This window comes from Budorcas taxicolor, chromosome 1 (genome assembly GCF_023091745.1).
Source record: "Budorcas taxicolor isolate Tak-1 chromosome 1, Takin1.1, whole genome shotgun sequence".
Lineage (NCBI taxonomy): Eukaryota > Metazoa > Chordata > Mammalia > Artiodactyla > Bovidae > Budorcas > Budorcas taxicolor.
Genome location: NC_068910.1, coordinates 136,498,614 through 136,520,726, shown reverse-complemented (window position 1 = coordinate 136,520,726; position 22,113 = coordinate 136,498,614). Strand labels below are relative to the sequence as shown.

At 46.0% G+C, this 22,113-nt stretch overlaps 1 protein-coding gene and 1 long non-coding RNA gene across 4 annotated transcripts in view; one reads left to right on the top strand and one right to left on the bottom strand.

Annotated features, from left to right (window-relative positions):
* Positions 1-8,229: 8,229 nt before the first annotated feature.
* LOC128043710 (uncharacterized) lies at positions 8,230-9,912 on the bottom strand. Of its 2 annotated transcripts, none has more exons than XR_008198970.1 (3): positions 9,617-9,912; positions 9,182-9,223; positions 8,230-8,613 (listed from the first exon to the last, which is right to left on the bottom strand). It is a non-coding gene; the product is annotated as an uncharacterized LOC128043710 (long non-coding RNA). The 2 variants fall into 2 exon arrangements; XR_008198971.1 differs by having other exon boundaries at positions 9,680-9,912.
* BDH1 (3-hydroxybutyrate dehydrogenase 1) overlaps positions 9,867-22,113 on the top strand; it is a 39,691-nt gene continuing 27,444 nt past the window's right edge. Inside the window, exons 1-2 of one of the 2 annotated variants that reach the window (XM_052636068.1) lie at positions 9,867-10,035; positions 17,029-17,155. In XM_052636068.1, coding sequence (XP_052492028.1) covers positions 9,867-10,035; positions 17,029-17,155 — 296 coding nt within the window. Of the gene's footprint in view, positions 10,182-17,028; positions 17,156-22,113 lie in introns of both variants that reach the window. The other variant, XM_052636074.1, reaches the window with a different exon arrangement.

Here is a 22,113-nt window from a genome sequence, read left to right as displayed (position 1 = left end):
CCTAAATATTCTAGATTAATAATTATATGCCTGGAATCACAGTAGTTTTGACTCCTTTTATTTCAACTTTCTTTTTTTTTTTGCCTTCAGCCTCGCCTTTGAGATGTCTGGATGTAGTTTCTGTCTTAGACATCTCTGGGATATGACGCTTCGACCCCCCCTTCCAGCTGTGACCCCTGCACCATGGATGGAGCTCTGTTATTAATTATGTGTGGTGCGGGGCGGGGGGCTGGGGGCGTGGGACTCAGGCCATGAGGCAGCCTCTTCTTTCCGGAACATACTCTCCCTGTAAGCACGGCTTTCACCCTTCTCTGTTGTGGGCACTGCAGCCTCACATCATGTACAAAACTAAGAGGCCATTCGAGGGCAAACCTCCAAGGATGACCTGGTGTGCCCTGAATGCCAGTACACAGCTGGGCCCCACCACAGCCCCTTTCTCTTCATACTGCCAGTTTCCCCTTTCCTTCTAGCTCGGTCAGAACTGGAAGACTGGGCTAAGTCTGCTGGTCTTTTGCTTCCCGCTTACCCTACACCCCTTTGCACAGCCTCTCATGTCCTATGCTTTCCTCAATTCTTCTCTAATTGGCCTGGTAGGACCCCAACTTGTACCTTCTGTCCTCTCCCACCCTAGACCTTTCCCAGTGATTGAGGGAGGAGCTAGCATGCTGTGGCTGGTAAACTGAATTCCTCCTGCACTGGAGGCTGGCTGCAGAACCTGGTGAAATGGGAGGGATGAAGAGGCAAGAACAGAGACCCCTGGTCTGCCTCAAGGAGTCTCCAGCTATGAGGAAACATTGTGCTAGAATCACCCAGAGATACCCCAGCTGGCCAAGGTCTCCTGAAAACAGGACATGCTCCTGGGTTAGTTGTGTAACCTTAACCAGGCGTCTCCAACCTCTGGGTCACAGACTGGTACCTCCTGTCAGGTCAGCTGATTTACTTCCAATCTGTTTCTGTTCTGGCTTTTATGAAAAGTTTATATGCCTCCAAAGGCTCTGATTCCACGGCACCCTCTGAACAGAGGCCAATGGACACAGACCACACTTCCCTGACCATCCTCCTAACACATCCTTCCCTGCCCTCTGCCCCCATGCCTCACGCCACAGTGCAGCTCCCTGGGGTCACAGCTATTCCCTGACATGCTGGGCTTTCTCACACCTATGAGAAACTCTTTACTGTTTTCTGTCTGGTGTATCCTTCCTTATCTCAGTTTGTCCAAATTCTACCTATGAGTAAGTAGAATCACCTTTATTGTATGCCTACTGAGAATGTTTGGCCTGGATCCAATCATGAGGAAATGGTCAAACAAATCCAGCCTTGGGAGTATGTCAATGTCATGAACAATCCTCCCCTCCAGAAAAGAAAAGGCAGGATACTGTTCTAGATAAACAAGGAACTGAAGAGACAGATAACTAAATGTAAGTTAATGATCCCTTATTAGAATCCTGATTAAGGTGGAAAAACTACAAAAGTATAAGGGCATTATTGGGCTAATTGAAGGAATTTGGAGTATAGATTAATTAAATCATATTGTTATCAATGTTTAATTTCTTAAACATGTCAGTAGTGTCATGACTGTGTCAGAGAATTGCCTTGTTCTTTTGAGATACATGGTGAAATGTTTGGGAATGATGTGTTATAATGTCTATAACATATGTTTAAATGACTCACTGAAGTATATATGTGTATGTGTACATACAGTGAGAGGAAGGAATATGACAAATTGCTAACAATTGGTGTATCTAGATTATGACTATATGAGTGTTCCCTATACTCTTCCTTCATCTTTCTTTATGTGTTTAAACTTTTTTCAAAATATAATTTGAAGGAAAAAATATCCCATCTATCTTATAATCTGAAATCCAAGGCAGTCACTTCCTCCAGGGAGCCTGTTTTTTGGCCCAAAGCTTAGGGAACAGCTCCCGTTTCCATCCTCCCAGAGCCTCCTGGTTTTGCCTGTTACATCATCTGACCCAAGCTTGAAGAGGAGTAAGCCACAGATATGTCTGTCCACCTCCCTGGGCTATGAGACCCTGGAGGGCAGTGACCGCAGAGACCCCCAGGGATGGAGAGGGTGAAAAAAGCAAGCTTTGTCATGTTCCTCCCTGGCTGGGGACCACCCCTCCTACCTCTGCTTCAGGGCCCTGAGTAAGGGCCTTTCCTGGTTCTGTTGAGTCCTGCCCCCCAGACAGAAAGAGAGACCAATCCCAGTGTAGAAGGATCTATTTCAATGCAGTATCAGGGTCCAATCAGGGAAGCAGACCACTCTGAGTGGGTGTATTAGTGAGGGTTTTCCTGAGAAACAAACCAACAGGCTGTGTGTGGATGGCAAGAGAGAGGGAAACAAAAAGGGATTGATTTTGAGAAGCTGGCTCACACATTTATAGAGACTTGGCAAGTCCAAAATCTAGGTTAATCTGGCAAGGCAGAGACCTGGGGAAGAGTTGCAATTCAAGCCCAGAGGCGGTCTGTCCAGAGTTTCTTCTCCTTATGAAGATGTCTGTCTTTTTCTACTAAGGCCTTCATTTGTTTGGATGGGGCCCACCCACATTGCGGAGTGTAATTTGCTTTACTCAAAGTCCACCAATTTAAATGCTAACCTCATTCAAAAACAATTTCACAGAGACATTCGGGATAATGTTTGACCAAATATATGGGCTCTGTGGTGTAGCCAGATTGACACATAAAATTAACCATCGCAGTTCACTCCTTGTCAACCTGGCACCCATACATGTCTCCTTAGACCATACTAATTCTCCAAATAAAAACAATAACAAAGTCATAATTCAACCTTCATGATACAACTATGCTGTATACAACTAAAAGAGCACTAACTGTTTCCCCAAAACAGGATGCAAAGTCCTTGGGTGATAGTCACTCTTACTGATGTCCCATAACTTAATACTGTGATGTGAGGTTAACAATAGTATGACGGATAATACAGAGTCAAAACCAAAGTCAAAGTCAAACATCTTATGTTCCACCAGTGGTCCACAACCTTTTGGGCACCAGGGACCGAAAGGTTTCATGGAAGACAGTTTTTCCACGGATAGGGGTTGGGGGGATGGTTTCAGGATGATTCAAGTGCATTACATTTATTGTGCACTTTATTTCTATTATTATTGCATCAGCTCCACCTCAGATCATCAGGCATTAGATCCCAAAGGTTAGGGATCCCTGTGTTACATGATAAGGGGATAAGAGAGAAAAGAAAGATAACACACACATATTCATAACAGAATGAAGAAACACTCATAACAGTTATAGCCCTTGTTCTGTAACTGGTCACATGGTTGTAGCTGGTATTTTTAATTATCTTTTCCACTGCCCATTCCATATTCCCTTTGCCCTCAGCAGGTCTTTACCCGGTGAAGTGAAAAAGTAAAAGTATTAGTCATTCAGTTGGGTCTGACTCTTTGTGACCCCATGGACTGTAACCTGCTGGGCTCCTCAGTCCATGGAACTCTCCAGGCAAGAGTACTGGAGTGGGAAGCGATTTCCTTCTCCATGGGATCTTCCCAACTCAGGGATGGAACCCAGGTCTCCTGCGTTGTGGGGTGATCCAAACTTTCATTTATGAAGAGTCTAGACCATTAGTAGTGCTGCCTGAATTCAACAGCTGTAATTTTCCATTGACTTTAGTTATAAGGCATAATACTAAGAGACGCCATGATGGGATCCTCTATATTGCAGACATACTCTTCTTCACCTGATTGTGATGTTTAAGAGGTAAGTTTTGGTCTCACCTTCTTGCAGCTGGCGCTGTCCAAAGCCTTTCTCAGGTCCTGATTCTGGGCTCAGGGCACTTTCTGGATATTCTTCATTCTGTTCAGACGTTCCTGTGCTCATTCTTGCCCACACACCCCTGGTGGGGAGAGCTCACTATGCAGTCAGCTGCAGCTGCCCTTTGGCATCTTTTTTCTTATTCATCCCTAGGCAGCAGCATCCACCCATGACCCTCCACTTGTCAGAAGGCCAAACTTACAGACATTTTAAGCTTAAAGCAAACAGTTATTAAGATGAAGTTTGGCTTATTCAATGACAAACACAAAACACATCTCAAATCTGAATATTGTATTTTAGCATTAGTTGGCTTTGCTTATCATATGAATGTGAGAATTCCCCTTCCCAGTTAAAGACAAGCATTGGAATAATATACCTGGAAGAGGTTTCCAGGGAGTGTTTATTAGACCCTATCAACTGAGAATTAAGAGAATTCCAGGTGTATTTGGCTTGTAACTTGCTTGGAGAGGATCCTGCTTGCGGACATGGTTGAGGGAGACTTGCTCCAGTCCGCCAAGGTGAGCAAATGCTGTGTGTGAAAACTAGCAGCAGAAGGAAAACCCAAGTCTTGGGAGGAGCCTGGTGTGAGGGGAGGGGAGGTTGGGGAGGAACAAATAGGCCTTTGGAAAGAGGTGCTGGCAACCCCAAAATGGAAGGCCTCAACTTGGTATTTTAATTTCCCTTTTGAAATGGTAGGCTCTGGCCCAGAAGCAATAAGCAGAAAATATAAATAATAAACATTCATGGGGGGGGGTAATGAAAACATATTAATAAAATAAGCATATGGTTTTATATTGTGGTTTTAAAAATAATTTGTTATAACATATTAACTATTCTTTAAAAAATAGAATTTGAAGTTCAGAAAATTAAATCAGATTTAACGGTTGAGAATTTTGTCCCGTATATTTGTCTTTCAAAGTTGATATGATCAGTTAGGACCTATAATTTCTTTTCCTAGTTGAGGGCATCAGATCTTGCCATCTGTATTGTACTCACTGAAAGAAATCTCAGTAGAACAAAGCAACTCCAATTTCTGTTAAGATTACTCACAAAACAATGCCCAACTGGTTACAAAAACTTCTGTACTCCAAATAGCTTTATGATCGGGATTTTTATCCTTTTTTCAAAGCAAGAACCTTAGAAGAGTTGGTGGTGTGCTAAGAGTCCTTTGAGTAGGACAGACTTGTGTGGGCTCTGTCTCTGACACTTTCTAGTTGTATTGCTGTGGGCAATTATTTGACCTCTTTGGGCCTCAACTTTCTTGGACGGAAAATGGGAATAATCTTGGGTCACTTTTAGGCCAGGTGCAGAGATTAAGTGAAATAATGCACACAAAGCCCTTGGTATAGTGTTTGGTATCCAGCGATCAGTCATCAGCTGCTAAGTCGTGTTACTGAGGACAAGGACCCCATTACTGTGTTTTTACTGTGTTCCCAGTACAAAGCAGGATGCCTGGGATCTAATGGCTCAGTTGAACTAAGCTGCATGAAGGAAGGAGTTTCAAGTAGTGCTGTAGCTTGGGGTGGACAGGCAGAGGGAGAAACAGTCGTTTTTTATTTCCTCATACTTTTCCTTCTTCAAAGATCCCAATTACCTCAAAATAACTTTGGCTAAATTTCCAAACGGTTCCCCCCTCTGCAATACACACACGAAAAGAAAAAAATATCTCGCAAACCTGTGGCTTAAACAATCATTTAAATTACATACATTAATTAAATTTTATTTATTTAATGTCAAGAGATAGAAAGGGAGTGGGGATGTGGATGCCTGATACACCCTTTTTTTTCCCCCATAAGGTCTAAGTCCTTGTTTTACTTACTTGTTCATTCATTGCAGGGAGAAGGTTGGGCCTCCAGTTCTCATCCATGGGTAGAATTCAGTGTTACAGTCACGTTAGGATCAGGGCTCTCTTGCACACTAGATTCTGAGCGCTACAGCTTTGTTTAGAATAGTACATTGGGTTTTTTCTTTCCTTCACTGTCAATTATAGAAAAAGCTACTCAACACTTCTAAAATTCTGCAGATTAAGGACATGATTTCTAGCCAAAAAAAAACTTAAAAAAAAAAAGAAAACTCAGTTGCATCAAACAAATAGGAGGCCTCCAGGGTCTGGGAGAGTAAATGGTGTTGTGCTGATTCTCTATTGCCCAGGATAACTCAGCACAGAGCACTGCCCTCATGGTTTACTGGAGGGCTCCCAGGTGGCCGGCTAAGGGCAGGGTTTAACCTGCACCATCTGGTATTGGGGGCTCCTTGTGGCTCAGACTGTAAAGAATCCCTGTGCAATGCCAGAGACCTGGGTTCCATCCCTGGGTCAGGAAGATCCCCTGGAAGAGGGAATGGCTACTCACCCCAGTATTCTTGCCTGGAAAATCTCACAGACAGAGGAGCCTGGTGGGCTACAGTCCATAAAGTTGCAGAGTCAGACATGAATAAGCAACTAACACATACACAAACATCTGTTTGTTTTTGGACACTTAATACTGAAGGAAGAGAAGAGCAGGGGTGTTCAGAGTTGGGGCAGGGCCAGGTCTACCAGAGGAGGGCTGGGACTTGGGAAGATGAATGGCTAGTCTGAGCTGGGATTTTAAAAACTCCTAGATTTGTGAACATGGAAGCAATTGGGACCCGATAGAGGGACAGGAGCAAACTCTGGGGCTCTCTGGGAAGGGAACCCAGACTAAGCCAATGGTTAACCCAAAAGAAGCAATTCAGCCCACCTTTCAGGGTCATTCTCAGTGGACCTTTCCTGAGTTTGCTAACGAGGAATCCATTAGGAGGGGGATCTTTTGAGGGGGCTTCATCCTGAGAGTCAGGATGCTACCCTTCTATAGACCCTGTCCTGAAGCCTCACCAGAACACTCAACTACTTTAACAAGCCCCTCTTATAGAAGGGACTTCCCTGGTGGCTCAGACAGTAAAGCGTCTGTCTACAACCCGGGTTCGATCCCTGGGTTGGGAAGGTCCCCTCGAGAAGGAAATGGCAATCCACTCCAGGACTATTGCCTGGAAAATCCCATGGACAGAGGAGCCTGGTAGGCTACAGCCCATGGGGTCGCAAAGAGTCGGACACGACTGAGCGACTTCACGTCACTTCACTTATAGAAGACTTACAGGGCCTCTAAGGATTCATTTAGCTTACGTACATGTCTCATTTCCCTTCTTGAGGGCTGGGACTAAGGGCTGTTTCCTCGCAAACCTAGTTTGGTAATTTGCAACAGCAGTCTCTTGACATTGAAATGAGATAAAGTGCGCTACCTGCCAAAGACCCTGGCCTGAGACCTTATATCTGAGCAGAGGAACTGCTTTCACAGAGGGCGTAGGTCAAAAAGTAGACATAATCTTGGCAACATGCTGTGTTGGGAATGACCTGGGCCCCACCCTGTCTCTGCTTCCATGTTCAACCCCAGAGCTGAAAGTTTCTCCAGTTTGCTGGTCAGCAGTCAGGACCTCCCTTGGAAGGAGGGAAAAGCTGTAAGGTGGGGCTGAGAATGGCTTTGTTCAACCCTAACCTAGACCCCGCCCTTCAGCTGGTCTGTCTTTTGGGAGTCTGATACTTCCTGCCTGCCTCCAAGAGCTTATCAATGATCAGACGGTAAACCGTTTGCCTACAACGCGGGAGACCCGGATTCAATACCTGGGTCAGGAAGATCTCCTGGAGAAGGAAATGGCAACCCACTCTAGTATTCTTGCCTGGAAAAGTCCCATGCACAGAGAAGCCTGGTGGGCTACAGTCCATGGGGTCGCAGAGTCAGACACAACTGAGCTACTTCACCCACTCACTCACTCAGGGGGCAGAGCAACTGGGGAATAAAAAGAACAAAAGCTCAAACAGAACAAATGGATTCTTCATCAGCAGACTTGGGGAAGGCCTGCTGAGAATACCGTGAAAGTTGGGCTGAAATGCCTCTTTTTTGGCTGCCTGGGTCTTTTGTGTTTTATAAAATGTTATTCAAGTATAGTTGATTTACAATGTTGTGTTAGTTTCTCCTGTACAGCAAAGTGATTCAGCTGTACATATATACATTCTTTTTAAAAATATTTATTTCTTTGGCTGCATTGGATCTTAGTTGCAGCACATGGGATCTTTGTTGCATCATGCAGGATCTTTTGTTGCTGTGCGTGGACTCTCTAGTTGTGGCACGTGGGCTTAGTTGCTTGGTGGCATGTGGGATATTACCTCCCTGACCAGGGATTGAACCGAGGTCCCCTGCATTGCAGGGTGGATTCTTAACTACCACTGGACCACCAGGGAAATGGTTACATTCTTTTTCATATTCTTTTCCATTACAGTTTATCACAGGATATTGAATTTAGTTCCCTGTTGAGATGCCTCTTTTGCACTAACTATTGGCTTAATCTGGGATCCACCCCTACTCCCCCGCCCCCACCAAAACAGATTCTGAACAAGAATTTGTATCAGGAAGTTTATTTGGGGAATGAATCCCAAGGAACAGGACTGGAGGACTAGGAAGAGTCAAACAGTCAAGGCAGGAAAGAAAAAGGCAATCCAAGGGTGGATTACTGAGCTGATTAAGTTGGACACTACCACGGGCAGCCAGGGTTCTGTCATGTTAGGTGCTGTTCAAAATGTACCTTGTAACTGCCCACGGAAGAGTGGAACATTTCTCCACTAGCTTCTGTTCGCTTTGGTTAGAGGTTGTCCAAGGACGCGTTAATTCCTTTGTACTTCCAGGTTTATGTTCGAATGGGCTGTGGCTTCTTGCAGGGGTCCAGACTGCAGTGGCAGAGAAGCCCTGAGATATGAAGTACAGCGGAAGCAAGGTCCTCTCAGGTTACATCTGTGTGTAGCAGGCTGCCACAGCAAAGCTGGAATAAAAAGATGGGCTGGGAAGGTGTGAGGTCAGCCACAAATGGAGTCAGATAGACATAGACAAGTCAATTGTCCTGCCTTCCATAAATAGAACTTTATTTCCATAAATTCTGGGTCCAAAGGTAGGAAGGAAGTATGTTTTTCCTGGGTGGAAATATTAACTCTTTAATCAACTGCTTTTGAAGAAGTGAAGTGAAGTGAAGTCGCTCAGTCGTGTCCGACTCTGCGATTACGTGGACTGTAGCCTATCAGGCTCCTCTGTCCATGGGATTTTCCAGGCAGGAGTGCTGGAGTGGATTGCCATTTCCTTCTCCAGGGGATCTTCCCGACCCAGGAATCGAACCCGGGTCTCCCTCATTGCAGGCAGACGCTTTACCATCTGAGCCACCAGGGAAGCCCTGCTTTTGAAGCAATGCATAAACCTCAAAGTATAACCTGGTGACCCAACATAGCGATCTATGTTATGGCAGTGGTATGCTGTAACAGTGACTATTCTAAAAAACACCACTGAAGCAAGCTTGAGTCTGTCTAAGAAATGGGTACAGAAAAACAAGAGTACCCTACCTTCACGTTTCTCCAGGTCCTCAAAGCTCTACCTGCCAGGAGCTGGAGATAAAGCAAGAAGACAGACTCAGCCCTCAAGAAACTCACATAACGTGGAGCTGAGAGGTTTCTTTAAAGCCCCACAGGGCCCTCACTTCCTTCCTGTTTTCATCTGCCTGGTCCCTCTCCAATCAGTTCTCCGTAATTTGACCTAAATATAGGTCTGCCACTAATTTGCCAAGACAGCTTCCTTCTCCTCAGTTGGTTTCTCATCCAGGAAACTTGGCAGGGAAGCTTGACTTGTGGAGATCAGCCTCCAGTGTTCCTTTGTTGAAACTCTGGGAAGCTGTGATATTCTTAAATCTTTTTTTTTTTTTTAACCCATTGGAATAACAAAATTTTAAATTAACTTCATCTGATCAAAAGACAAACTTTAAAACCAACCAACCAACCCACCTGCCTCAATGAGCTCCAGAGACAGTAAATAGGCATAGGTCCTGGAAGGCGCCTCAATCTCACCAGCTTTCCTCACTTCCTGGGGCGGCACCTTCACCTTCCTACCCATATCCCGGGGTGGTCTTTTCCTGCTTGCTCCAGAACCAGGATGGCGGTGGAGGAGATCTGAGCGTGGTTTAGAGCTAAAGGACGGTCAGCAAGGGGTTAATCCCGGGCTAGGCGCCTAAAGAATAGAGTTACCCTCCGCGGGATGGGGGCTGTGCCTGGCGCCCCAGGACAAAGAAGGCGGCGCGGCGCGGACCGCTCCCCGCCCTGGCAACGCCCGCCGTCGGGCTCCGCCCCGCGCAGCCCTACGGCTGAGCCACTGTCTGTCGGCACACCGCGGCAGCTGAGGGTGGAGGCAGCAGGAGTGAGAGTGGGTAAGGGGCTTCGAGAAGGAAACGGCGGTAGCGCCCCCAGTCGGTGGTACGGGACGCGAGCGCGGCTGCCTGCGAAGCGCCAGGTTATCGCGAACGCACCAGCTGAGCCCTCTGTAACTGGAGCCCCCGCGCCAGTTTGTTTTGGGGTAAGAGGAGGGGTCTGCACTTGTGCAGCTCAGGGGTGATGAGCGGGCACCCCTAAACCAGCATGATGCTCGGCTTGGTTTGGATTTGCGTTGCCCTTAAGCCGGGTCGCGGGGATGCGGGTGGAGAAGGGGCACCACATCCTGTAGGCTGGGCCCTGCGAACAAGGCCGGGGTAAAGGTGTAAAAAGATGTATCGATCCCGTCCAGACCTGCCTCAACCCCAGTTAATCCTCATCCTCCGCCCTCCCGGCCTGAAGGTTATTATTCGGAATAATGTGCTCGGTAGGAGGAGACCCAGGTTGAACATGTGGCGCTGAGTCTCCCAAGTGAAACCCTCAGCACTTATTCTTCTTTGCCGCCGCATTTAACAGGAGGCGAGCGCAGCCACAAGGGAAAAAACCGGTCCAAGGTCACACGGTAGTTGGAGACCGAGCCAGGACCGAAGCCAGTAGAACTGCTTTCTAGCCCGAGCCCACGCATCTCTCCCGGCCTGGCCCGCATCGCTCGTCCTCCTTCCACGTCCTCCACCAGGCTTTGTTCTCGGGGACTTGCTGGTGATGGGAGTGCCTCCTCCCTTCCCGCGGCGCCCTCGGGAAGGATGCTGGACAGCAGTCGGGCCGCCGGTCCAGCTTCCTCGAGCACGAGCTGAGCCGGCTGTTGCTGGAGAACCGCACAGGCCGCAGGACCGAGGGAGGAGGAGGACCGAGCAAGGTGGAGGCGCCGCGGGAGCCGACGGGAGATGCTGGGGTGGTGGTGGGCCCGGGCGGGGCAAGGCCGGGAGCCTCAGCAGCCTGCTGGCGCCCGCACTGCGCAGCTGGGTCTGGGCGGTGCCGTCTCAGCCAGTGGGAGCGCGGCTTGGGCCGAGCCCCCTCGGCTGCTCGCCTCTGGTAGGCGGGAAGGTGCGGCAGCCCTGCGATTGGCCGAGCTGCCCCGGACGCGCGGCCAGAGCGCGCGCCGCGAGTTGGCGCCTGCGCGTCTCTGGTGTCCCACGCTCTCCCGGCGCGCTGGGGCTCGTCTGAGACAGGGCTCAGGGCGGTCTGTGCGCCTCGGGGCCGCGCCCGGCTGGGGGAGGGTATTCTGCCGCGCGCCACGTTAAGCGCCGTTGATCTCTGCGTGTTTTTTTCCAACCCGTCTGCCAAAGTGTGCCCCAAGTCAGCTGATGTAAAGTCACCTTCTAACCCTGCGAGAGGCTGCAGAGGCACACATTTAGTTACGGTGGGCTTCCGACTGCCGGGATCCTTTATGACGCATCAAATATCTTCCTTTCTACCAGAGCGTTGGAGCCCCGCCCTGTACAGGGCATATACCCGTAGCGGGCGAGGAAGCTGACCTTTGAAATGTGTGTAGCCCTAGTATTCTCTCAATACACATTTAAAGAGCGGCTGCTTCCTGTCAGACACCAGAGTAGTCATTTTGGAGGAACCTGAAATCAGTGAAAGAACACGTCGGTCTTATTTGTGGGACAGTCACAGTCCGGGTTGAGACTGGTGATCAGATGGGGACTGTGAATGGTTATAAACAGAGATACCTTTAATGCTACCCAGCCTAGGTTAAGTGCAGTTTCAGAGACGCATAAGGAAAGAGTGAAATGCAAATAAGGATGAGGTTGATTTTTTATTTAGGGGGTCAGGAAAGGTTTCTTGAAGGAGGTAATTTGAATCAGGGCTTGATGGATGAAGGAGACCTCAGATTAGATATAGGATGAGCAAGGCAGGAAAATTGGAAAGTACAGGCTTATTGAGAGATGATGTAGCAAATGGCATGAGTAGATGAGAAAAGCATAGTTGGAGATACAATTTGAAGGGGCCTGGTGAGGACCGGGTGTCAGGCTTGTACATTCTGATTTGAAATGTGGTAAGCACTTCTGAGTAGGATGCTCCTTAAACAATCAGTTGTACTAAAGCCTTTTTTTTTTTTTAATTAACATCTGCACGAAAAAAAATCATGGAAATATCTTTGATTCTTCCTTCTTTCATATCCTACATTTAATTTGTCAGTAAAGGCTTTCCCTTCAAAACACAGCCAGATTTGACCTCGTCTGATTGGCTCTGTGGTTTCCACCAGCACGGTTTCCTCCGTGGCAGCCCTTTATATACATGTCTCCAGGGAGTACCTCTTCACGTTTTGCTGGAATTGTGCAGTACACAAACTGCATGGCTGGACATTATGGTCCTGGATTATTGCCATAGCTTATAAATGGTCTCCTTGCTTCTGCCCTTGTCCATCCTCAGTCTATTCTTAACCCAGTGAGAGTTATCATATTAAAATATAAGCCCAATATGGTATTCCTCTGCTGCAAACTCTCTTAAAGCATTCAAATATTATGTGCCTACTGTGTACTGCTCTGACTTGAATTTGGTAGGCAAGCCCTGTTCTCCTAGGGATGGAATGGCTGCTTAATCTGGTGGTTGTAATTATGGCCATTTTGATGGCTCTGGTAGCACTTTTTTGGGGAAGGACAGATGTTTCCTTGACAGATGTGAAGAGGGAGAAGCTCATGTCCTGTTATGATTATGAGGTGTGCAGCGTGGCATTCTCAGAATATCCGGCAAGCTTGTGGCATTCTCAGAATATCAGGCAAGCTTAAGAATTGATGATAGTGTCTGCAGAAAGAACCTGCTTTCAGTGTGTTTTCACCAGTATTGTTTTGGCTGCAACTGATTTTAAGCATGTTTAAATCAACACAAAGAGTAAGGATATCACATGCCTTACAGAGCTGAAGACGAGGGCAGCCCGGTGTCAGGAGCAGATCTGCCCCCAGGAGGCTCTGTTAGTTTTTTTCTCTCTTCACTTCCATCTCTGTTTCTATCTACATGTGTGCCTGACTTTTCTCTCTTTGCAGATTGGCTTTCTCCATCTCTCACTTTCTGGCTTCAGGCTCAATGTCACATAGCTGCCTATCTGCCTTCTCCAGCTCCAGCAGTCAGGTCACATGTCTGTGCCCCACGAGGCTGATTTGCTTGCTTTCACAGTGCCAGGAAACAGAATAATGGGTTCATCTGGGGTCGGGTGTCTCTCCCTGATATAGTCTTCCATGGCCAGAGAGTAGGGGCCGGGAGTGCTCCTCACTGCACAACTACAGCATCAGAGGCCAAACCCTGTATACAATAGGCAAGTCTGGAAGGACAGGGATCAGGCGAGCAAGATGGACATCCAAAATTTGGCCACCGCAGAGAGTGTGATGTATTTTCTGAGAAGAATTGGCCATCACCTAAGTCCAATCGGGTGACTAGAATCTGTTGGACTAATCCAAGTGTCTGTGTTAGGTTTGCCTTTGCTGAACTGAGCTTTAAAGTTAAATCCTTGGCTTTTATTGAAGGTCCCTGTTAAGGGCAGCTATATAAAAGTCACTTCTGCATTTATGATAAAATGATAGGGAGAACATCATCTATAATATCATTTAGTGTTCCTTCAGGCTTTTGTTTCTGAATAGTTATCTCTCTAAGGAATAATAGGCATCTTTTTAAAATAAGTGCTTTAAAACTTCTCGTTTGCTTTTTGCTTGACGTCAAGGAAACCCCCATTAACTGTATAGTTAACATGCGTAGCTGAGCTGAGCTGAAATCTTCAGGCAAGATTATACTAAAAGTGATCAGAAGGAAAACAGCCAAAGGATAATAGACACCTGTCTGGTGAGATCTCAAACTCTGATTCCCACAGTGGCCAGGCAGTTAACAGAGGTGATATGGGTAGGCTTAAAATAGTAAGTACAAACTTTTTGTATTGAGTTCAAGCATAACATAGCTGCCTTGTTACATTGCCTTTTAAAACATTAGGCTGGCCAAACAAAATAGCCAAATAGAGTATGTTAGAAACTGGCTGTCGGTTGTCAGACCTTGGAGTCTCACACCACTTACTGACTTTGAGCACCTCAGTGTGGAGTCCTTGCATAGGATGGTTCTTTGCTTAAACCCACCTTGCCCTCCCCAGTGAAACAGGACCTCCCCCTCCCACTTGTCAGTACCAGGGCCCATCCAGACCTCATGTCTGGAAACTCCCTCAGTTACAGAACTCTGGGTTCTCTTTTCTGCTTAAGTATTGCTTCCTGAATTCCTGTTTGTTGCTGACGCCGTGCCTTTTCTGAGGATGTCAGTACCGGGAATGTTTGCCACTTGCAGGGGACACCTTGACCCTGAGCACAGGAGGGCAACCAACTGTGTCTTCTGCAAGATCTTCCTGTCAGAATGTAGCAAGTGAGCCCAGCATCAAGACAAGGATTCAGGCAGGTGTTTTTTGTTTTTTTGAGACAGTATACTTTCCGGGGGTTACACATGGATTTTTCATTGACAGTGGAAAGGAGGTACCCTTGAGAGTAGACCTAAGTGTTCTCAGAAAAGTTTCTCCCAGATTCCAGAGCATACTTGAGCATTTTGATTTTACAGCTGTATTTTATAAATTTGGTCCCCTTGGCGCAGCTAATGAATTCAAAGCTAAAGAGATGGTCTCCACCCCCCACAGGGGCTCTGCCTGTCCCCTTGAAGCATCTGCTTCCTACAGCCATTTCTGTTTCCAAACCAAAAGGCAAGTGAGTGGCATCTCAAGTTTGAGAAGCTAGTATTTACAGAGGCTAAAGCCCAGCACAAGACACTAAGATGACAAACCACCCTGAAGAGTGTCCAGCAATTTCATTGCCTGTAGCATTGTATTTGGAGTGAAAATAGCAACATATTTAAGAAATGTAAAAGTACAGAAGAAAAAAGATCTAAAATTCTAGTATTTCTTATATAAGACTACAGTGTGAATAGTGCATTATTAAAGGGGCTGAGTTTTTATGCACTTTAAGCTATTTTGATGCCAGCACTTTTAGATGTGGCTTACTTGAAGGAAAATAAAGTTGAAAAGCAGCCCTTTATTTGGAGATGACATTGAGGCATTCTCTGCCATAGGCATTGAGCAGAAGGGATGGAAAGGGCTTGAATTATAAACAACTGGATTTAAAATTACCCAGTGGCGGTGACCTCAGACTCCAGTCCTGGCGGGAGGAGGTGGAGATGTGTGTGCTCAGCCAGCTGCTCAGTACTTGAGGGGGTGGGGGGGTAGGCACACCCCCTTAAAGAATCTGAGCCCAGCATGGGCCTGTGCCTTCCATGAAGGGCTAGTCTGTGGGTGTATTGGGGGGGTGGGCTTCAAGCCCACAGCTCACCCCGACTCAGCAGAGACTCACTGAGTGCCTCCTTCGTGTCGGGTTTCTTCCAGGCACGGGGCGTTCAGTGGTGACCAAGATGGACCAGGTGCCTGGCCTCACTGAGCTTATGAGCTGGAAGGGAGAGATCAAGTAACGAAACAAGAGAATGCTGGATTGAAGAGTGATCTTACGGAGAGCAATCCCTGTGTGTGCTGCATGGGGGGTTGGGGCAGCCTCTCCGAAGTCAGAAGGGTGAGAAGGACCCAGTCATCCAGTGTGAGGAAAGGCAAAGTCCAGGGCCTCGAGGCGAGAAAGAGCTTGGCGTGTGTTCAGGTCAGCGTGGCGGCAGCGCAGCGAGTGCCGGGGAGGGCAGGATCGACCAGGAAGGTAGGCAGAGGCAGACTCCAGAAGGCGTGGGAAGAAGGGAGGTTTCTAGGCCAGGGAGTCACACAACCTGACTGGTGTTAGAAAGATCTTTCTGGCTGCAATGCTGAGACTGCTGTGTGGCAAATAAGGGCAGGAGTGGAAGCAAGAGCCTACTGCACAGTCTGGAGGGATCACACAAGACAAAAAGCCCTATATATTGCTCTCCCAAGGATTAAACAGATGGAACACCTCCACCTGCCTCCTACAGTGAACACTGTGGGGGTTGGCCAGTCAATGAACTTATTTCAGACCTAGAACCAGGTGGCTGGTTATCAGATTAGGGTGGCAGCAAGATGGCAGGGGAGGAGCTGCATCTCAGGCAGAGCCTTGTTAGACTGATAAGGGCAGTCTAACCCAACACAGGCAGGTGTGCCAAGAGACTACGACAGTTCACCAGGAAAAGAGCAACAGCTCCCCTGAATGTGACTGCCTGGCTCAACTCCCTCCCCACCTCCCTTTCCTTCCCTTAGGCCAGGGAGGGTCACTAGAGGGGAATTAACCAGAACCGGAGGGCAACTAGTGCACACGCTGATCAACAATTCATAATGCACAGCTAGTCAATGTGCTGAGTAGACTGAAGGCACTAGTGATACATGGTCTTGTTGCAACAAGGTTGACTTAACCTGAAAAGGGAGTGGTAGGGTGGTGGGAGAGACTGTGTGTGTGTGTGTGTGTGTGTGTGTGTGTTTTAATTTAGATTAATTCGAGCATGTCTCATTTTGTAGCTCTAGCCTCCATGCTGTGATGGGTTTTGGATGAATTTAGTTCCAGAGCTGGACCCCGTGTGTGGTGAGCTGGGGAGAGAGGTGGAGAGCTGAATCAAATGATATGTGGCCCCGGGCTGGAGAAACTGCCTGTGGGGTCACGTGGACAGATTGAGATGGATGTTTTGCTGGATATGGGGAACACAGGCCAGAGAATGGGACTCATGGAGTTGGGCTCCCTGAGGGCTCAGGTCCCCAAGTGCCCCACTGGTTGCTGCACAGTCTGTTTCGAGGGTCGCTGATCTGGCCCAATCTCCTCATGCGACAAACGGATGATGATTCATCCAGGGTTGCCCCATGAGTTTGTACACAGCCAGAGCCAGACTCCAGGTTTCTAGATGTTTCAGCTATCTGACTCTATCAGACGAGGCTGTAGCTTGCGAGGAGGGTGGCAGGCAGGGACTGTCTGGTGCTGTAACTGGACCTGGGCAGAACAGAGCCCGATTTGACTTTTACAACCTGGAAGGAAAATGGCCATTCCTGCCCAAAGCCCTGAAGGCAACAGGCAATGAGGGTGCTTTTTGTGTTTCAGAGCCCACCAGGAGGAGCCTGACCATTCTGCCTTTTGTGGCCACAATGCTGACAGCCCGCCTCTCCAGACCCCTGTCACAGCTCCCAAGGAAAACCCTGAATTTCTCTGATAGAGAAAATGGGACAAGGTAAGAAAATGAAGGGTGGAGGTGGCCCTGACGGTTACACTTTCTGGCTAAAGCAGAGCTCTTCACACATAATAAGGTCTGACTCTCAAAGGTGTCTCTCAGTACCCACCGTCTACCAGCAAAGGACATGCAGTGGTGTCCTTGGAAGACAGAGACCTTCCCGCAGGGCCCACAAGGCATAGAAGAATATTTTTCATCAGATTTTTTTTTTAAATTTTGAACTAACTCTACGTTTGTACAAAGTTGCAAAAATAGTACAAAAATATTTCGTATCCCCTTTGCCTACCTTCCCCAAATGTTAATGTCTTACAAAACCATAGTACCTTCATTAAAAACCAAGAAATTACCACTGATATCATACTGTTAACTACAGACTTGATTCAGATTTCATCAGATAGCTCACAAATACAGCTTTTCTCAGTCTAGGATACAAACCAGGGTCCCTGCATTTAGTTGTTATGTCCCCTTACTCTTCTCCTGTTGAAAGGTTGCCGCTGCGAGACGTGTGTTATGCCGGGATTCGTGACCTCCAGAGGAGAGGATTTTGATCCAGGGTCAGAGATGAGGCTTGACTACCGGGAGCTTTTTGTGTAGCAAAGTTTTATTAAAGTATAACAGAGATAGGGAAAGCTTCTGACAGACATCAGAAGGGAACAGAAAGAGTGCCCCCTTGCTAGTTTTTAGCAAGGTGTTTTGTGTCTGTTAGAAAGCTATTATCAGGTAAGAGAGACACTTCCACGCCGAGGGAGTTTCACCAGGTCCCTCCCACAATATGCAATTGTGAGATAGGATCCAACAAGGTGTGTCATCCCTCGGCCTTGAATCAATTGACATGAATATTGGTTTGTTGAGCCATTATCAGCCCAAGGTTTGAGAAAAGAAAAAAAAAGGTTAGTCTTAGGCAGAACCGGTTTCAACAACAGAGAAGGGAAAAAAAGGTCTGCCACTTGCAGTTCTGGCCTTCCCACCTGTTACCCATGCACTTCCGGGGTCAGTTCCTCAGTCCCTGTCATGCATGACCTTGATACCCTGGGAGAAAATGTCTCTCAGTGTGGGTTGTGTGCTGTCGACATGTTATGATTCACCTAGATACCAGTCCTTTTAAAATCTCACTGGTGAAACCAGTTAACTAAAATGTTGCAAGACTTCACTGAACTGTGTGATTTAGAGAGAGCATTGAGTTGGCCAGAAGAAAAATTATTGCAAACTGACTTGTTGCCAGCTTTTCTCTAACCCACTTCCCCATATTCAAATCTATCCACTCAAAGTTGGGGGTTGTATTACACGAGGTGTAATGTATAAATATTACACCTGGGTGCATTATACCAGGTGCTACTGCTCGTACCCAGCTGTCCATGGCAAATTTGGGTTTTTCTGTAACAGCTTACGACAAACTCGAACAAACTTTTTTGCCAACTCAATACAAATTAAACAAGCAACTCTTCTTTGAGAGCTTCTGGAAATTGCCTTTTCCAAGAGGGTTCCATGTGCTCTGCTACCTCAGTTTCTTCTTTTGCAGCCAGAGCAAGGGAAAAATAATGCCTTTTTCTTTCTTTTATATTTGAGAGGAATAAAATCAAGTGGCGGGTTAAATTCAGAGTCCCTGCAACTAGAAAATGGATGGTTATTTTCCATGCCAACGTGTGCTCTCTGGCGAAGTAGAAATTTGCCATCGACAGCTGGATGTGAGCAGTAGCGCCTGCTGTAATACACCCCTATATATGATATATATGACACACCGGTATAATACAACCCCCACCTTTGAATGGATAGATTTGAATATGGGGAAGTGAGTTAGAGAAAATCTGGGAACAAGTCAGTTTGAAATAATTTTTTTTCTTGCTGTGACTTTTTGTAGCTTTCTAAAATATCAAATAGTACAAAGGGATGGCAGGGGACAAGCACAGTTCTGCCAGGGACACCTTGTCCTTTTTGTACAGCAAATCCTGGGATTATGGAAATAATAGTGATTATTTAGATAAGGTCATTTAATTAGTTTTGGGTGTAGTGACCTTACCATTCTACTCACATGTGACCAGTGTCCTCACCAGAGACTGTGTCAGAGAAAGCCAAGTAGGGGCCAGGACTTACATTCTCCCCCCCTAACCCCCCCCACCCCCCCCAACCCCCCCACCCCCTTAATAATGCACCCTCCCTGCCTGAGGTGGGGGTGGGGGAGTGTCAGAAGACATCTAATGGAGAAAGAGAATCAGGACTCCCTCCACCTCTCAGCAGTGACCTGTACACCCCCGGCATACAATGGGGAGCAGCAATGAGACACTGTACCTCCTCACAGTCAGGCAGGTGTTGGTGGAGACCCAGCGGGGAGCCAGAATGCCCATCCATATCCAGTGGCAACTCTTTCCAATTTATTTTATGAAGCTAGTATTACCCTGATTCCAAAACCAGACAAAGACCATACAAAACAGAGAACTACAGACCAATACCCCTCATGAATATAGATGTAAACTTCTTAAAATATTAGCCAATAGAATTAAGCAGTATATTAGAAGAATTGAAACCATGAAAAAGTGGATTTGTTTCACGGATGCAAAGATGGTTCACACTGAAAATCAATTAATGTAATCCGCCAAATTGAAAATCAAAGAAGAACAATCATATGAATCTATCAATACAGAAAAAACAAAGTTTAATACTCATTTGTGATTAAGAACGCTCAGAAAAAATGGCATAGAAGGAAACTTCCTGAACTTGATAAAGAGCATCTATAAAAACCCTTGGAGCTAGCATTGTATTAATATTTTCTGGTGAAAGACTGAATACTTTCTCCCTAAGAAGATGGGCAGCAAGGTAACCGATTCACCGTAGTGCAGTAAGGAAGTACAGTAAAGCAAGAAAAGTAAATAGAAGTCATACAGATTGTAAAAGAAGAAATAAAACTGTCCCTAATTTGCAGATTATATGATTGACTACATAGAAAATCCCGAGGAATCCACAAAGCACTCCCAGAACTAATAACTGAGTTCAGCAGGACACAGAATATATGATAACACACACAGATCAGTCTTTTTCTATATCCTAGAAATGCGCTTGTGGGTATAGAAATCTAAAACAATACCATTCATAGTTGCTCAAAAGAATGAGTTACTTAGATATAAATGTAACAAATTATACACGATTTGTACATTGAAAACTATATAATGCTGATGAAAGAAATCAAAGATCTAAATAAATGGAGACCCACACTATGTTTAGAAATTGAAAGGCTCAAAAGAGTAAAGACATTGATTTTCCCCAAACTGATACACAAGTTTGGCATAATTTCTATAAAAATTTCAGTCAGATTTTTATAGATAAAGATAAGATTATTCTAAAACTTATATGAAAAGGCAAAGGAAATAGAATAGTAAAAAACATTTTGAAAAAGAAAAATAAGGTGGGAGTGCATGGTTCAGTGAAACAGAGAATCCAGAAATAGAGCCACACAGATTTGCTCAACTAGAATTTGATAAAGATCAGTTCAAATAATTTGCATAATCAGTTCAATGGAGGAAGGATAACATTTTCAAAAAAATGAGACTGGAGCATGGATATTCTCAGGCAGAGGCTTACCAACTCTGACTTAAGTTTCACATTTTATACAAAAGTTAACTCACAGTGGATCATAGGTTTAAATTGTAAAACAAAACTATAAAACTTTTAGAGAAAAATTGGAGAAAATCCTTGGTTTGGGGCATAGGCAGAGAGTTCTGAAACTTGACACCAAACATTTGGTCCTTAAAAGGAAAAATTAAATAATCAGAGTCATCACAATGAAACACCATTTCTCTATGTAAGATCCTGTTAAGAAGATGAAAAGACAAGTTATGAGCTAGGAGAAAATATTTGCATATTACCTATGCAACAAAGGACTAGCATCTAGAACATGTAATGAACTTTTAAAACTCCATAGCAAAATAGCAATCCGTAAGAACATGTACAAAAGACATGAAGAGACATTCTATCGAAAGGGATATACTGATGGCAAATAAGTACATGAAGAGATGCTCAACATCATTAGCCCTTCAGTTCAGCTCAGTGCAGTCGCTCAGTCGTGTCCGACTCTTTGCGACCCCATGAATCGCAGCACGCCAGGCCTCCCTGTCCATCACCATCTCCCGGAGTTCACTCAAACTCACGTCCATCGAGTCAGTGATGCCATCCAGCCATCTCATCCAATGTCGTCCCCTTCTCCTCCTGCCCCCAATCCCTCCCAGCATCAGAGTCTTTTCCAATGAGTCAACTCTTCGCATGAGGTGACCAAAGTACTGGAGTTTCAGCTTTAGCATCAGTCTTTCCAAAGAACGCCAGGGCTGATCTCCTTCAGAATGGACTAGTTGGATCTCCTTGCAGTCCAAGGGACTCTCAAGAGTCTTCTCCAACACCACAGTTCAAAAGCATCAATTCTTCGGCGCTCAGCCCTCCTCACAGTCCAACTCTCACATCCATACATGACCACAGGAAACACCATAGCCTTGACTAGACGGACCTTAGTCGGCAAAGTAATGTCTCTGCTTTTCAATATGCTATCTAGGTTGGTCATAACTTTTCTTCCAAGGAGTAAGCGTCTTTTAATTTCAGGGCTGCTGTCACCATCTGCAGTGATTATGGAGCCCCCCAAAATAAAGTCTGTCACTGTTTCCACTTTTTCCCCATCTATTTCCCATGAAGTGATGGGACCAGATGCCATGATCTTCGTTTTCTGAATGTTGAGCTTTAAGCCAACTTTTTCACTCTCCTTTTTTACTTTCATCAGGAGGCTTTTGAGTTCCTCTTCACTTTCTGCCATAAGGGTGGTGTCATCTGCATACCTGAGGTTTTTGATATTTCTCCTTGCAATCTTGATTCCAGCTTATGCTTCTTCCCGCCCAGCGTTTCTCATGATGTACTCTGCATAGAAGTTAAGTAAGCAGGGTGACAATATTCAGCCTTGACATACTCCTTTTTCTATTTGGAAC